The following is a 15,433-nucleotide window of genomic DNA, read 5'->3' as shown; positions in this document are numbered from 1 at the left end:
AAATTTTATCCAACTATGTGTGTAACCCGTCAGCTGTGTTGACATTATTAACCTTGTACATTTTATACACCTTTGGAGAAAAAGGGTCTTTGAACCATAACAAAATATTGTTGTTGTTGTGTTACATTAGTGTTATACTCGAGGAAATACGGTATTACTTCTAGCTGAAATATATAGAATATGGAATCTTCTATACATTGTTGTTAAATTTTCAGCATTTCATGAAATGCTGAAAATTCACTTTTTCAACATTATCGGTTGGATCCAGATTAGCTCCTTTCATTCTTGGATGGAGCCAATATTTAATAATGATCTTGATGGTCAAAGAAACAAGAGTAGCAATTTTCATCAATCTCTTGTGCCCTTTCTCATCTTGCATGATTGACAATGTAATTTGGCGCCCCTCTCCCCTGTTACAGCAATAACATGGTGTGGACTGCTAAAAAGACAAATAAGTAGGCTCTGAAGCTACAACCCCGAGTCTACAAGACATGAACAAGACATGCTTGATGACAGAGTGACTTGAAAGTCTCTCATACATAGGTTTGCCATAATCATAGATTTGGAAGAGACCACAAGGGCCATCCAGTCCAATCCCTGTGACATCTTATTTCACAGCAGTTAACTGCAAAAATTAATCTTCAGAGGGAGAATCCGAAGGAGTTACGACCTGTTCGATTCCTTGAATGACACTGCTGAGCACACGTCTGGATCTAATCTATTGAATGCAATTTCTCTGGATACCAGAAGGTCCAGTCCAAGGGATTCCACTTTTGGGTGGAACTACCAGCTGAATCAAGCATGAAATCATCCCTTTTCTTCATTTTATGTAGCTCTGCAAATTGTTTCTTCAGCTTTCTCCAAGTTACCAGCTAGTTTTATCCTGATATTTGTGTAAAAATTTGGTAGGAGTGGACTCCCTTTCTAGTTCACATGTTTTGGCTTTGTACAAGTTTGATGTGCTTTCAGAGACTGGAGAAGGCTAGCAGATAATGCCCAGTAGTAGCAAGAGCTAAATTTAAGCCGATGGTTCAATCTTGGACAGGAGTTCTTATCGTTGCGGTAATTATATGGGTCAAGAGGTTAATACTCTTAACCTTGATAGAGAACTTTCAGGATACTCAGCTGTAAAGTGCTGCAATGACCGGCAAGAAAAGGTGTTTTCGGTGTTACTTTTTAACATTTTGGAGACCTCAAGATCAAACCAAACTATTAAAATATTCTAAATCAAATCCCTGCAAGGAGAAATTGCTGGGTTTTATTCCCTCCATAGTTTGGCCTACCTACAGCAAGACATATCAATTTTACCAGTAAGTCTCATGAAAGCATCTAAAGACCAAATATGTATGTGCACATGGACCTCTGTTGATTTAATGTACACATCTGAAGTCAGCTTATCAATCAGGCAGAAATGGTCCCTGATACTTAACTGCTCTTGCTTCAGTTACACAGAATAGAAAGGGAACACAAGTCAGACCACAATGCATATGGTGTTAATCCTCGTTTGTACGTTTCTAGATCTATGGCAGGCACATTCAGGAACCTACCTCAGCACTTTTCAAGTCATCCTCATCATTTTGGCTTGTGCTTTTTCTCCATTCTACCCAGGAATTGTATAGCTTTTGATGGGCATCTTGGAGTTTCTGGTTGGCACTATTCATATTCTTTCTGGCATATTCAATCTAGAATAGAAAAAAAAACCTACATGTTTATATTTGTATTAAGTATTTTTAAAACCTTTCAGAACCTTGGTGTATTCTATACAATGAAAAGTCCATCAATACAAAAATGCTACTAAAAAGTGATGGTCCATGGACTAGTGCCAATGCAGAAGCCATCACCTGCTGGGCCTCGGAGAACTTTATCCTATGCCCTCTTCCCATGGGCTATAGCTTTGAACTTATCCCATTCCCAGCTTGATTGTTTACTGCCTGGCCACATTTATAGTAGTTTCCCACCATTGGTTGATGGGCGCTATTTTTAATTGAGTGTTAATTATTCTTTTATATTTCTACATTTTATTTAAATGGATTATTAACTTGTTTTCATTTTAAGTTCTTTTTAGGCACCTTGTGCCGTGCGTAACCCACTCTGAGACCCTTCAGGGAAATGGTGGTGGGATACAATAAAGTTGTTGTTAGATTCCTAAAGTATAAGTAGATCCCATTGATATAGGGCAACACTGAGGACAGATATATCTGTCAATTCTGGTTTTCCCCATCTTAAATTATTTTCATCACTTTTCTGCATAGGCTTGAAATTTGTTTAAACAAAATTCACATGCATTTCTCATAATTTTGCTACTCTGCCTTCCTATAGGCATTTTCCCTAATGTAATACATCACCATGTATTTGTTATTATTGTCATCATTGTTAATATTATTTTACTAAACTTTTGCTTTTATCCCATTTAAGCTTCATATTTGTTTGATTGCATACTGAAAAATTCAGGAAAATGACTATTTTAGTACAACTTAATTTTTGAGTCACGCATTAGCTTAGAAGGAATTAGGTAAACTGGCATTAAAATGTGAGATGAACAAGTTTCTCCCACATTTGCAGGCAACACACGTTAACATGTGGACAAAGGCAAGGATCAGCTGGACAAAGGGTGTTTTACTACCGGTCCCTGAGAAGGAGAGGAGCTTATGAGACAAGCCGAGTCTTTAGACAGAAATGAGAATGACTCCTCTAAAAGAAAGCCAAATCACTTTTCTCCTAAGCCACACCAAATTTGAATTTGAGAGCCTCTTTTTCATTGAATGCCTTTACTGCATTGCTTTAACACCAAGGGTGGAGAAGTGCCAGACTGTGGTGCATTTGGAGCCAGCCAATGTTTTCCTCTCCCCAGCAGTCTGGCTTAGGGGAAAATAGGCTTCATTAGCACCAAGAAATGCTTATCTTCTGTGCCCGGTTCTGGGAGATAGGGTCAGGAAGCACAATAGGGAGGGGAGGATTAATCTTTCCCTCCCCAAATTGACTCCTTCTAAATGAAATTTCCCCCACCAGGCAGTTAGACTTAGAAAATATGCTTCGGATGGTGCCAAGTGAATCTTTTTACATTCCAATTTCCATGGAATATGGTTATAAGGAGAAAGTGAAAATGAAAAGGGATGTTGGCAGGAATGGAAAGAAAATTAGAATTTCTCTCCCGAAAGCTCTGCTTCTCTCCTTGTAGTTTCATGTGGTAGGCTTCTCTCATGTCCCCACATGAGATGCTGGAGCTGACACATGCTCCCCGAATTCAAACCACTGACCTTTTGGTCAGCAGTCCTGCCGGCACAAGGGTTTAACCTACTGCGTCATTGGGGGCTCCTATCACAATAACACTGGATCTTTAAAAGGTCACATAGTACCACATTTTCAGCAACTGAAGACAGCTTGTCATATGCATACCATTCCTGTGGTTCAGCACAATTAGGAATGCCACACTTTCACTTGTAATAACAAAAGGTGAAGTCTATTCCATAGGGAATAGCACAGGCTAGAAAATATCAACTTTTCTCTTTACCTAGGGTTGACAGGACCTGCCTCTATCAAATTGTCTGAAAGCCCACAATTTACATCCAGTCTCTGGCATAAATTGGGTTTAAATAAATCCTGCATATATGTAACACGGTCTCACAGTTCGGATTACACCAGAAGCCTGCAGCCTGATTGACTAAACAGCCACCTGATGCTATTATAGCTGCCTGCATCTCAATTGTGGATTATTAATTACAATAGGCAGCATTAGCATTATTAGCTGTTTGCACAATACAGAGTTTAATCTGAGAAGCAGTCGCAAGTAAAATTAGGGAGGAGTCTGTGGCTTCATTGAGGAGGAAGCTGAACTTGAAGCAGTTGTGCTGTTGCTGTATTTATGTGGCCTGTTAATATTGACCCTTGTGGAAATGGAACATATGTACATATACTCATACATAATGTTTTGCACCCAAGAGGGAGTGCAAATGTTCCCTTTCAGCTACAAATAATAAATTGGTACATTTTGAGGAAAAAAAAGTTCTTTCCCCCTATTAGCCCTTTTAAATTAAGAATAGGACTGACCTTGAACAAAATACTACACTTTGGTTGCAGCTACACTGTTTGAAACCACTTTATTGGTCATAGCTCAATACTATGGAATCACTGAATTTGTGGTTTGGTGCAGTGCATCAGCACTCTGACAGCAAAGGCAAAAGACAATGTAAAATTACAGCTCCCATGATTCCATAGCATTGAGCAATAGCAGTTAAAGTGTTTTTAGTGTTTTAATTCTATAGTGTAGATGCACCCTTTATCACCTGTTATCATTCTTGTGTGATTCCACAACAGCTATTTCACCATCTTTAATAGTTTGATAATAATTGATTCACGTTAACAAATTGGTGTTACTTATATTTAACAATCTATTTTTTAATTTTCATGGATGTGTGTGCAGGCTAGCAACACACTTTGTCCTATTAGTTAAGGAAGGAAAAACATTAAAATTTGTGAGTTGGATTACACATACCGCACAAAGCCCCAGCATTTATTTAATTCCTTCACAAGTAGAGCATCCCTTTTCCAAAATCCAAAATAATCCAAAATAATCCAAAACTGTTACCACAACATCTTTGCTTTCTGAAGTTAAAACTTTATTTCATGCACAGATTTTTGAAGACTATATAGTATAAAATTATCTTCAGGCTTTATGTATAAGGTGCAAATGAAATACATCGATTTCATGTTTAAAAATTTGATTTCACATCCAATTTATCACGTACATGCAAATACAGGTATTCCAAAATTGGAACAAATTCATAATTCAAATCATTTCTGGTCCCCAGCATTTCAGATAAGGGATACTCAAACTATACAAAAATCTGAAGATCAGAAATACACTTACCAGATTAACTGTGGAATTAAGTTGAGAAATTGTCTCTTGGCTTTTGATCTTTGCATCTCTAACCTTGCTTAAGGCCTGTTGGTAGGCACGTGATCGGACCTTTGAAGATAAAGATCCTAGTCGAACATAGTAACTTGGCTTCTGAACATCAACTTCAAATCCTTCCATCTTTGTAGCTTCTTTCTCTGCAGACAGCAAACCATTTGAAATGTCACTATGTTAGGCCTATACCATTTACAATTTCAAAGCTAGCAAGTGCTTCATATTTTTATTAATATTATTTCCAGATCAAAAGCCTATCTTAAAGACTCATTAAATTTGCTACAGTTAGTTGTGAAATGGCCCATTTAACAATGAAATGTATTATTTTCATAAACATATCGGCAAACCAGGCTTCCAGAAAATACTTTGATCAAAGGCCATCTTTAGATCCTGGAGAGCTGCCACAATTTGATGGACTCCATCCTTATCCAAGATGGTGTCCTCTAAATATTTTGGATTGCAATCCCGTCAGCCCCAGCTAGCACAGACAGTGGTCAGGAATTATGGAAGAAAATATTTGGTGAACTTCAGTTTGAAGGCCAATGGTGTATGTTATTGGACTGACTGATCACTCGTCCAACAACATTAGGTCACAAAATTTTCTGTTCCTGATTTGAAAGTGTTATTTTCTGTTTAATTGTGCAGGACTTACTTTGAAAGTAATGGTTCTACTCCAAAAACTTCATTTTTGGGGCTGCCACAAACTATGTTGAATTGATTGAGAATCAGTGAGATATTCATTGAAAAACTATAGCAACATGGGCTGCAGGGTGTCCCGCATACCAATTTTTTGCAGTTTAATAAACTTTTCCCATGTTTTTATGATAGAACCAATTAGAAAATCGACATTTATAACCCAGGAACAAAAATCATGTTATATTTTAGTAATGTTCAGCCATAAGCAAAGCTCCATCAATGAATCATTATCATGGCAATATAACTCTTGATAATGACTACATAGTTCAACAACAAAAAATGTAGTATCTCAGTTTTAAGGTGTGTTCCTGGCGTTATTTGAGGTGCTGATTCAGATAACTGCACTGGCTATATCAGCTATAGTTCTTAGATATGGTTATCATGATCTTCTATGGGCAAGCAGACGGCAACTGGAAGATGGCATATGTTCTATAAAACACAATACAAAACTATTATGGTCACTGACCAGCAGAAGCATATGTTTTGTATCTCACTAACTAGCACTAATAGCGGGAAAGTGGTGCCGTTTTTGGAATCCGCAAATACACCCAGAAATGGGGCAAACATTTGAGGTACCAAAATGTGTGTTGGGCAGTGAACCATGCTCATTTTTAATAGAAGGGTAAAAGCCAACATTTGTCACCAATGACTTCATTGGCTAGAGCTGCTGGGATTTGTAGTCAAACATCTGAAAGGTCCCATGATGATCCTCTCCCCCCCCCCTTACCTACTTAAGCAGGACAAACCATTTGTGCTCCCGTCTCAATGGATGAAATAGCAAATCAGTCAACAGGGTCAATAAACTTGTCCTTTAGGGAGAACTTACCCAGCTCTTCTTCTGTAAGTGGGAGGAACTGGTCTACAAGAGTTTCTGATCGACTGAGTGCAGTATCCACTCCGTTGGTCACAAGGCGCACCACCCGGCTGCCCAGGACAGTGTTGATGCTACCAATAGCAACTGACTTAGTCAGCTCCACACTGTCCTGAACAGCTCCTTTGGTCAGGTCAACAACTCCATTGATTCTTTGTGCAACAGTATCCTTGGCACCAGTCACAGTGATTGTTACAGCATCCCTTGCTCCAACAACCGCATCCACTGCATTAGCAACAACCTAGAGGGAGAGGAAGTTGAAGATGTCTCAATGCCAGCTAAGAATGAATGCAAGTAGTGTTAAGTTCTTGAGACAAAATGTACTTTCTTAGAATTGATCATCATATTTGAAATGCAAAAGATCTGTACTGTGGCTAAAACAAATAGGTATCTACTGGTTTGGTTCCAAGACACCTGTGGATACCAATATCCATAGGTCAGCATTCCTCAATCTAGAGGTCATGGGGGGGGGGTCAAAGGGCTTGCCAAAGATAATCAGAAAACGCATTATTTTCTGTAGGTCTTGGGGGTTCTGTGTGGGAAGTTTGACCCAATTCTGTTGTTGGTGGGGTTCAGAATGACCTTTGATTGTAGGTGAACTATAAATCCCAGCAACTACAACTCCCAAATGTCAAGGTCTATTTTCTCCAAACTCCACCAATACTCACATTTGGGCGTATCGGATATTTGTGCCAAGTTGAATGAAAATACATCCTGCATATCAGATATTTACATTGCAATTCATAACAGTAACAAAATTATAATTATGCAATAAAAATAATTTTATAGTTGGGGGTCACCACAGCATGAGGAATTGTATGAAGGGGTCACAGCATTAGGAAGCTTAAGAACCAGTGCCATAGATGCTCAGGTCCCATTATACACAATGGCACAGTAAAATGGTATTCTTAATATAAAATGGCAAAATTAAGATCGTCTTTTTTTAAAAAAAAATCAAATAGTGGATAGTTTAACCCACGGATATAGAGTATTTATCTATGCCAGGACCCTGTTTGCTTGCACGCATGTGAACACGTTACCAATCTATAACATCACTGTAATGGTGGAATTTGGTAAATTATATCAGCGAACCATTGTATTCACCAAAGTTTGGAGAAAAGTCTGTTTGCACAAGGGGCTTTTAAGATAGTTACCTAACTTTATTTTAGAAATCCTAAATGATTTGCTATGTCCTTTTTTCCTGTTAATTAACTAAGCTATAAAAGGATTTCTATACAGAGTCTACAAAACTTCATGGAAATGCTGTAAGTAGCCAAGTGTCCCCTAATGTCAACTTGAAGACATCGATGTTAACTCTTGTTCATAAAACGTAGTATAGAATACTCTACAGGCACAAGAATAAGTCTGGATAAATATCCAAAATATTTGCTTTCACATTTTAAAAAAGGCATCAGTATGAAATTTGAAGAACCTGATGCAGAGAAAGTGGGTGCCAAATTCATATATGAGCCATTGGACAAATTTCTTACGTTTTCATAACATTCTATCAACTCCAGATTTACTACATTCTTTTTGGCACTGAAGTACTTTAGAGCATTACTTTTCTAACCCAAGTAGTTGGTGGGTTAGAACAATATCCTAGTTTGTAGGCAATTTAGTGAATGTGAGGCAAGCCTAAAGCATTTCTGAATAGTTTCTAAACAACTTACCTTATCAGTTGGTTGATACAGAATGGGCAACCTCTCTTCCACTTTGTCCAGTCCTATACAAGCATAGCTGTTGGCAACAGCAACTGGAATCATTAAAAGAATCTGTTAGGGTAACTTTGCATTCCATTTCTGAAATAACTGCAGGAGCTAGTTTACCGTATTTTGTTATTGGGCAACATGAAGTATTTCTGCTCTAGGATGTTAACCAAGTTTAGCATGACTACATTACTAAGAAAATGAAAGTCCCCTTTAGAGCATTAGTAAGCATTTTCTGGGCTTCCGCCAGTTCACAAGAATGAGTTTTCACCACTCTAACGGCCAGAGAGTTCAAAATAGGAACTGTTGAGTTTCCATAAAGCATTTGGAAAGTAGGTGAAAGGGGAGGCACAAGACAGCCTGGAAGTGAGCAAAGAGTTACTTTATATGCTAACTTGAGCAAGAAGCATTTTACTCAAGCATCTCACAAATCAAAGTTCATTAAGCAAAAAGTCATTAGAAATGCAATCTTAAAGGCAACACTTCTTTGACTTCACACCCAATTACAGACTTCAACACTCATGTTTGGCCATCGCCAGTGTGCAGGCTAACCGTATGAACTATTTACAGTGCGATATTGTTTGAGATGGGCATTAGAGAGCCTGTTTCCACTAAATGATACATTTCAGGTAGGCTACGGTAATGGTGAGAAAGATCAATATTTTCATGCAGCTTAGGAGATTTTCGATGTTTCAATTCAAATGCAATTTTCAAAACTGAATCATAGCCCAAAGGTTGGGTGATAAATAGTTATGAGCGTCTTATATAGCTCTGAATATGACACAGCAGAGGCAAAATCTCAATTAACTTTTCCAGATTGATTTGTAATACCTCTGCCATAAAGAGAACCAAAGCATCCAATATGAGAGCAGGCCTGTGAGTTTGGAGAGAAAAAGTGTTTCTCCTCCTGTGTAAATAAAAGTCACTGAGAATATTTGACCAGTCACACCAGTGGTTCTCAACCTGGGGTGCCCAAATGTTTTGGCCTTCAACTCCCAGAAATCCTAAAAGCTGGTAAACTGGCTAGGATTTCTGGGAGTTATAGGCCAAAACACCTGGGGACCTACAGGTCACACTCTCTTAACCTAACCTTCCTCACAAGAAGGAAAAAAAGTAGGGAGGAGGACTGGCCAGTATACCACTTTCAGCACAGTGGAGAACAGGCAAGGTATACATAAATATAATGAAATAAATATGTAAATAACAGTCTGTACACATGCCAAGGTTTGCCCAGGTGCCTACAATATCAAAAATTTAAAACGTTATGACAAAAAGAGGAGAACTATCACTCAGTGTCATCCAACCTTTTAAACACTCCCCAGGAAGTGTCATAATCTCTCCTCCTTGGTATTGCTCCCTCATGAAACTGGTTCTGTTATACTGAGCAGGGGTGTCAACCTTATTTTCACAAGGGCCACATCAGTCTTATGATTGCCTTCAAAGAGCTGGTTACAAAACTGTATAAATGTAACTACCCTATTCTATCACATAATAGTTGCACTTTTATTCCTTTTTTGTCGGCTATTACACAATGGAATAAAATTGGTGTTTTGTGTTTGCTGGTTTCTGAGATTTTGAGATTTAAAAAAAAAAAAACCTACCTTACCCACAAGGTGAAGAAGAGGAACAGAGAGATCCCCATTTGTTTAAACTGTCTTTCAGGGGGAAATGAAGGAGAATGCTAAGCCAGTATACCTGAATGAGATGCATATTGATGAAATGCAGTCAATTAATGCCTTCCTTTGTACTGGCAGGTACAAATCAACCAAAGGAACAAAGGTGATATTGTGTGCTGTTGCATTTAAACAAATTAGGACTGGTTGGCTTAGGAATGCTGACTTGTTTGCAAAGAAGAAACCAGGAACCCAGATGTAGATGTCTTATTGTTGTATCCAGGTGTTATATTCACTTAAATGGTCTGCAAAGGACAGCAAATAGTTCCCCACAGTAAGCATAATAAGTAAGGAATTCTGGCTTATTGTTCTGTGAAGCCAACTGCTATTTGGACTTCAGACCTATTTCCAATGTTTATGCAAATATTCTGAAATCCAACACACTCCTGATGCCAGTCACTGAGATAAGGGTGTGCAACTCGTACCATTCTCTGAATCACTCCAAGAGACATAATGCAGATGTACGGTTAATTTGCTCCTTCATATGCCAGCCAATGTTTTATTATCATCTTCATGTACGTTTGTTAATTTGAAGTACAACAACAATCCCAACAATATACTGCTGCTTCCCTGTCTGATCTCCAAAAAGCAATTCTTACTTAGCAAGGTTAACCAAAGTTGCTAACTACTTACAAGACTTCTAAACTAAGGGTAGTACTTCAGTAACCTGGCTCAACATATTGCAAAAAAACTGGATTTCAAAGAGATTCAAAACTAAGTATGCCTTACTTTGTGGCTCCAGCTTTTGGATGATAGGTAGAGCACTGGTCACGGCCACCGCAGTGATGGTCTTCACTCCTTTTTCTGCTATCTCACATACAGATTTCAGGTAGGGATGGTTATCTTTTGTGCTGACATAAGCCGAGGAAACCATATCGTAGGTGGAACTCACCAGGGGAAGGCTGGCTACCCGGGAGACCACATTCTGTAAATAATAAAGATGGGACAATTAACTCACGTTATTTCTGGGATAAACAACAACAGACATCATATTAAACTGACTCAAACATACCTGCTGTGCGTTGGTTGACACTACCGCCATGTTGTAGTCTTGAACGTTTTGGACTCTGAAAGAAAAAATACATTTGAGACTTTTAGACATCACCTGCAAATGTGGTTAGACCAAGGGACATGCTCTCAACTTTATTGTATTTCTTCTGCATTGATCAGGCCTCACCTGGAACACTGTTCCTGGCACCATAATTCAAGAAGGATATTGATAAGATGGACCATGTCCAAAGAAAAGCAATCAAAATGATCAAAGGTTTTGAAGCCAAACTCTGTGAGGAATGGGTTTGGGGACCTGGGTATATTTATCTTGGAGGAAAGAAGGCTGTTAGACAACATGAGAGCCATGTTTCAATATCTGAAAGGATGTCACATTGAGGAGGGGCAAACTTGTTTTCTCCTGCTGAGGAGACTAGGATGCAAAGCAATGGAGTCAAATTGGAGAAAGAGAAATTCCATCTCAACATTAAGGACTTTCTGGTGGTAAGTGCTGCCACAGAGGGTTGCTAAGTTCCTTCTTGGAGGTTTTGAAGCAGAGTTTGGATGGCTATCTGTTGGGAGTGTTTTCATTGTGTGTTCCTACACGGTAGGGGACTGGACTGGATGGCCCTTGCTATTGCCTCTTCCGATCTATGATTTTAAGTAACCTTTTTTGTCTTAATTTACTTCTGAAGTAATGGCAAATTTAGAATCTAAAATCATATCTTCTATTCAATCCTTCTTAGAAAGTGGTGAGGGGTTCTCATGTCTAAACTACACTCTTCTGCTCCATTTAATAAAAAGACAGGCACAATTTGAAATGATGAGGGTGAGACTCTATAGGACTCTACCAATATCACTGAGGGCCCTTCCAAACAGCTGAATAAAATCCCACATGTAGTGCTTTGAACTGGAATATATGGCAGTGTGGACTCAGATATCCCAGTTCAAAGCAGATATTGGGAGATTTTCTGCCTTGATATTCTGGGTTATATGGCCGTGAGTTGTATACAATCCTGAGGCTGATCAGCCTTTCTTGAGAGTAAAGTTTACCTTAGTTACCAAATGCAGAAGTATTAGAGGAGGAAAATAAAATTCAGGCTAAAACTTCATGCAATCTGAAGAATTTCCTAATCTTTGGGGTAAACTTTTGCTCACTCTTACATACACTGTACAGCCAAGGCTTTGCTCAGGGACAATGCCAAGGACAATCAATTGTGCCATGACCACAAACAAAAATGAGATACAATATTCTCTTTTAAACTAGTAGTCTTTGCTCTCTTTATTGCAATAAGATTGAAAGTCCAACAAGCATGTTGCATATATTGTCTGGATGTGTGTGTTGGGTGTGGCACCATTTGTCAGCAGAAAAAGCTGCCCTATGAGTTTAACAACACTTCACGGTTCTATAGCTATAGCTCTGGAATATTCCTTTAGCTAATAAGAGGAGAATTTCTTGAACCTACAAAGAGAAACCTAATATCCTGAGAAGCAGTGTTTCTGTTCTCACTGATTCTGCTATTAGACAGGCAAGACAGCATTTCACAGCAGACTTTGATCAAGCAGTAGATACTATAACCAGATTTTTAACTCCCTAAAAAAAACCCCAACACTGTGCAGTTACATTTGTTTTCAGTTGAGCATCATTTACGCTTGTGAGCATAAGTGTTTTGATCTTAAATTTTGGAATACCAGCATTTTCATATATGCAAATGACTTGGAGATGGTTCCCAAACCTAAGTATGACATTTATTTTTGTTTCATATGCACCTTGTACACATAGCCAGATGTTAATTACACTATGTAACAAAATTTGAAAAAGAAAATATTTTCCTGGTTTGAAAGTGTTATTTCCTGTTTAATTGTGAGGCACTTGCTTTGAAAGTAGTTGCTATACTCCAGAAACTTCATTGTTTGTAGCTGCCACAAACTATGTTGAATTGGCTGAGACTCTGTGAGATAGGGCCTTTCCACACAGCTGAATAAAATCCCACATTATCTGCTTTGAACTGGAATATAAGGCAGTGTGGACTCAGGGCCCTTCCACACAGCCATATAACCCAGAATATCAAGGCACGAAATCTCACAATATCTGCTTTGAACTGGAATATCCGAATCCACACTGCCATATATTCCAGTTCAAAGCAGATAATGTGGGATTTTATTCAGCTGTGTGGAAAGGCCCTATCTCACAGAGTCTCGGGCAATTCAACATAGTTTGTGGCAGCTACAAAAAATGAAGGTTCTGGAGTATAGCAACTACTTTCAAAGTAAGTACCGCACAATTAAACAGAAAATAACACTTTCAAACCAGGAACATTTTTTTAAAATTTTCAGCTGTGTGAAAGGGACCTCAGATAACCCAGTTCAGAGCAGATATTGTGGGAGTCTCTGCCTTGATATTCTGGGTTATATGGCGGTCTGAGTCCCTCTACAGAGGTTGAGAAGATCGGGATATAAAAGTTTTAAATAAATACATAAATTTGAAAGGGCCCATAGTCATTAAAAAACTGTAATAATATGTGCTGCAGGATGTCCCACAAAAACAAAGTTTTTGCAGTTTCATAAACTTTTCCCATCTTTTAAAGATAGAACCAATTAAGGGTAAAGGTAAAGGTTTTCCCCTGACATTAAGTCCAGTTGTATCCAGCTCTGGGGATTGGAGCTCATCTCCTTTTCTAAGGCGAAGAGCCGGCATTGTCCGTAGACACCTCCAAGGTCATGTGGTCGGGGTGACTGCATGGAGTGCTGTTACGGTATCTATTGATCTACTCACATTTGCATGTTTTCGATCTGCTAGGTTGGCAGAAGCTGGGGCTAACAGTGAGAGCTCATGCCGCTCCCCAGATTTGAACCTGCAGCCTTTCGATCAGCAAGTTCAGCAGTGCAGCAGTTTAACCCACTGCACCACCAGGGGCTCCAGACCCAATTAGGAAATGTCATTTATAACACAGGAGCAACACTCATTATACAGTGTTGTGTGTGTGTGTGTGTGTGTGTGTGTATACACACACACACACACACATATATATATATTTAATTAGAGCTTGGAGCAATGGTATCACTATCTCAGCCACCCCTCTGGATAATTTTTGAGTATTTCAGATTTTTCAAATTCCAGATAAGATGTTTATTATGTCGGAAGCAAATTGAGAATACCGTTATCATGTTTAAAAAAATCACAAAGTGGTATATAATAAAGTATAACTTGGCATTCTACTAAATTACCTTCCACCCGATAAGAGATGTATCAATATCAAGCAATATTATTGTTCCATTAACTATGAGCTGAGAGCTCCAATAACGAAAGAGGCCATGTGTTATGGACAAGGAAACAGAATAGATATGAATTCGATTAACTTGTCATAAGATTATTTTACAGTCAAGACGTTCTCCCAATGCCGCCTTGAGAGTATTTCAAAATTTAAAAATATTCACAAAGGGTGTGTATACACCAGGCACGGGCAAACTTTGGCCCTCCAGGTGTTTTGGACTACAACTCCCACAATTCCTAACTTTGGCCCTCCAGGTGTTTTGGACTACAACTCCCACAATTCCTAACAGCCAGTAGGCTGTTAGGAATTGTGGGAGTTGTAGTCCAAAACACCTGGAGGGCCAAAGTTTGCCCCTTGCCTAATACATATTGAAATTAATGCAATTTGAAACCACTTGAACTGCTCTGACTCAATGCTATGGGAGCTTGGGAAGGCACCAGGACTTTTTTTTTGGCAGAGAAGGCAGAAGACCTTGAAAATCTACAATTCCATAGCATTGAGCCATGGCAGTCAAACTGCATTCACTCCACAGTGTAGATGCACCTTGAGTCTTGTTTTCTGACTCTTAAAAGATTGTATAGGATGCAAATGAACGGCTGTCCCAACCAACCTTTACTGAAAACCTTAGGCTACTGCAGCAAGCTTCCCGACTTGCATAGAACATCTCTGTATAGACAACCATGGGTGCTGGTACCTCCCCAAACTACAACTCCCAGGATCCCATGGAAGGCAAAGTGGTGCCCATCCTTTCATTTCAGATACACCCCAGGAGACTGTGCAGACTTGGCAGCCTTGCCCTTGGAAGGGCTCATCCAAAGAGCGAGAGGCTCCCTCCCTTTCACTCAAGACAAGAGAGTAACTCACCTTGGGAAAGACAGGGTGGGTGCCTGGGAAGTACTGCGCCTGCGCAACCACGCGCCCGACTGCTGCCCCGCGCCCCGGCCTCCCCGGCAATTTATGCAGCCCGGCGGCCCCCTCGGCGCGAGATGGCTGCCCCGAGCCCCGCCCACGTCACGTGACGCGCCCCGGCGGCGAGGCCCCGCCCAGCGTCAGCTGACGGCGCGCCGCCCAAGGCAAGGGTTTCTCCTGCTCGAGACCTTCCTTCATTCATCATTCCTACATCTGTCATGATTATTACAATGCCTTAAGCCTCTCTGAGCTGTAGTAGGTCTTTTGAATTAAAGCCACATTGTTTATGATGTTATTGTTGTGTGCCTTCAACTCATTGCCAATCCAGGGCAGCCTTAAAGGAAAGCAAATTGCACTATGTAACACTGTTTTTGTTCCTGGGTTATAAATGTCACCTCCTAATTGGT

General features: G+C 39.5%; 1 protein-coding gene across 2 annotated transcripts in view; it reads right to left on the bottom strand.

The window, feature by feature from the left end:
• PLIN2 (perilipin 2) overlaps positions 1-15,064 on the bottom strand; it is a 28,358-nt gene extending 13,294 nt beyond the window's left edge. For both annotated transcript variants that reach the window (XM_060762429.2, XM_060762430.2), the window contains exons 1-7: positions 14,982-15,064; positions 10,868-10,922; positions 10,585-10,780; positions 8,147-8,229; positions 6,432-6,717; positions 4,868-5,052; positions 1,548-1,682 (exon numbers count right to left, since the gene is read on the bottom strand). In XM_060762429.2, the coding sequence (XP_060618412.1) occupies positions 1,548-1,682; positions 4,868-5,052; positions 6,432-6,717; positions 8,147-8,229; positions 10,585-10,780; positions 10,868-10,897 (915 nt within the window). In that variant the 5' untranslated portion in view covers positions 10,898-10,922; positions 14,982-15,064. The remainder of the gene's footprint in view (positions 1-1,547; positions 1,683-4,867; positions 5,053-6,431; positions 6,718-8,146; positions 8,230-10,584; positions 10,781-10,867; positions 10,923-14,981) is intronic.
• Between the last annotated feature and the right edge of the window lie 369 nt (positions 15,065-15,433).

This window comes from Anolis sagrei, chromosome 2, assembly GCF_037176765.1.
Source record: "Anolis sagrei isolate rAnoSag1 chromosome 2, rAnoSag1.mat, whole genome shotgun sequence".
In the NCBI taxonomy this organism is placed as follows: domain Eukaryota; kingdom Metazoa; phylum Chordata; class Lepidosauria; order Squamata; family Dactyloidae; genus Anolis; species Anolis sagrei.
This window is presented reverse-complemented; position numbering and strand designations above follow the sequence as displayed.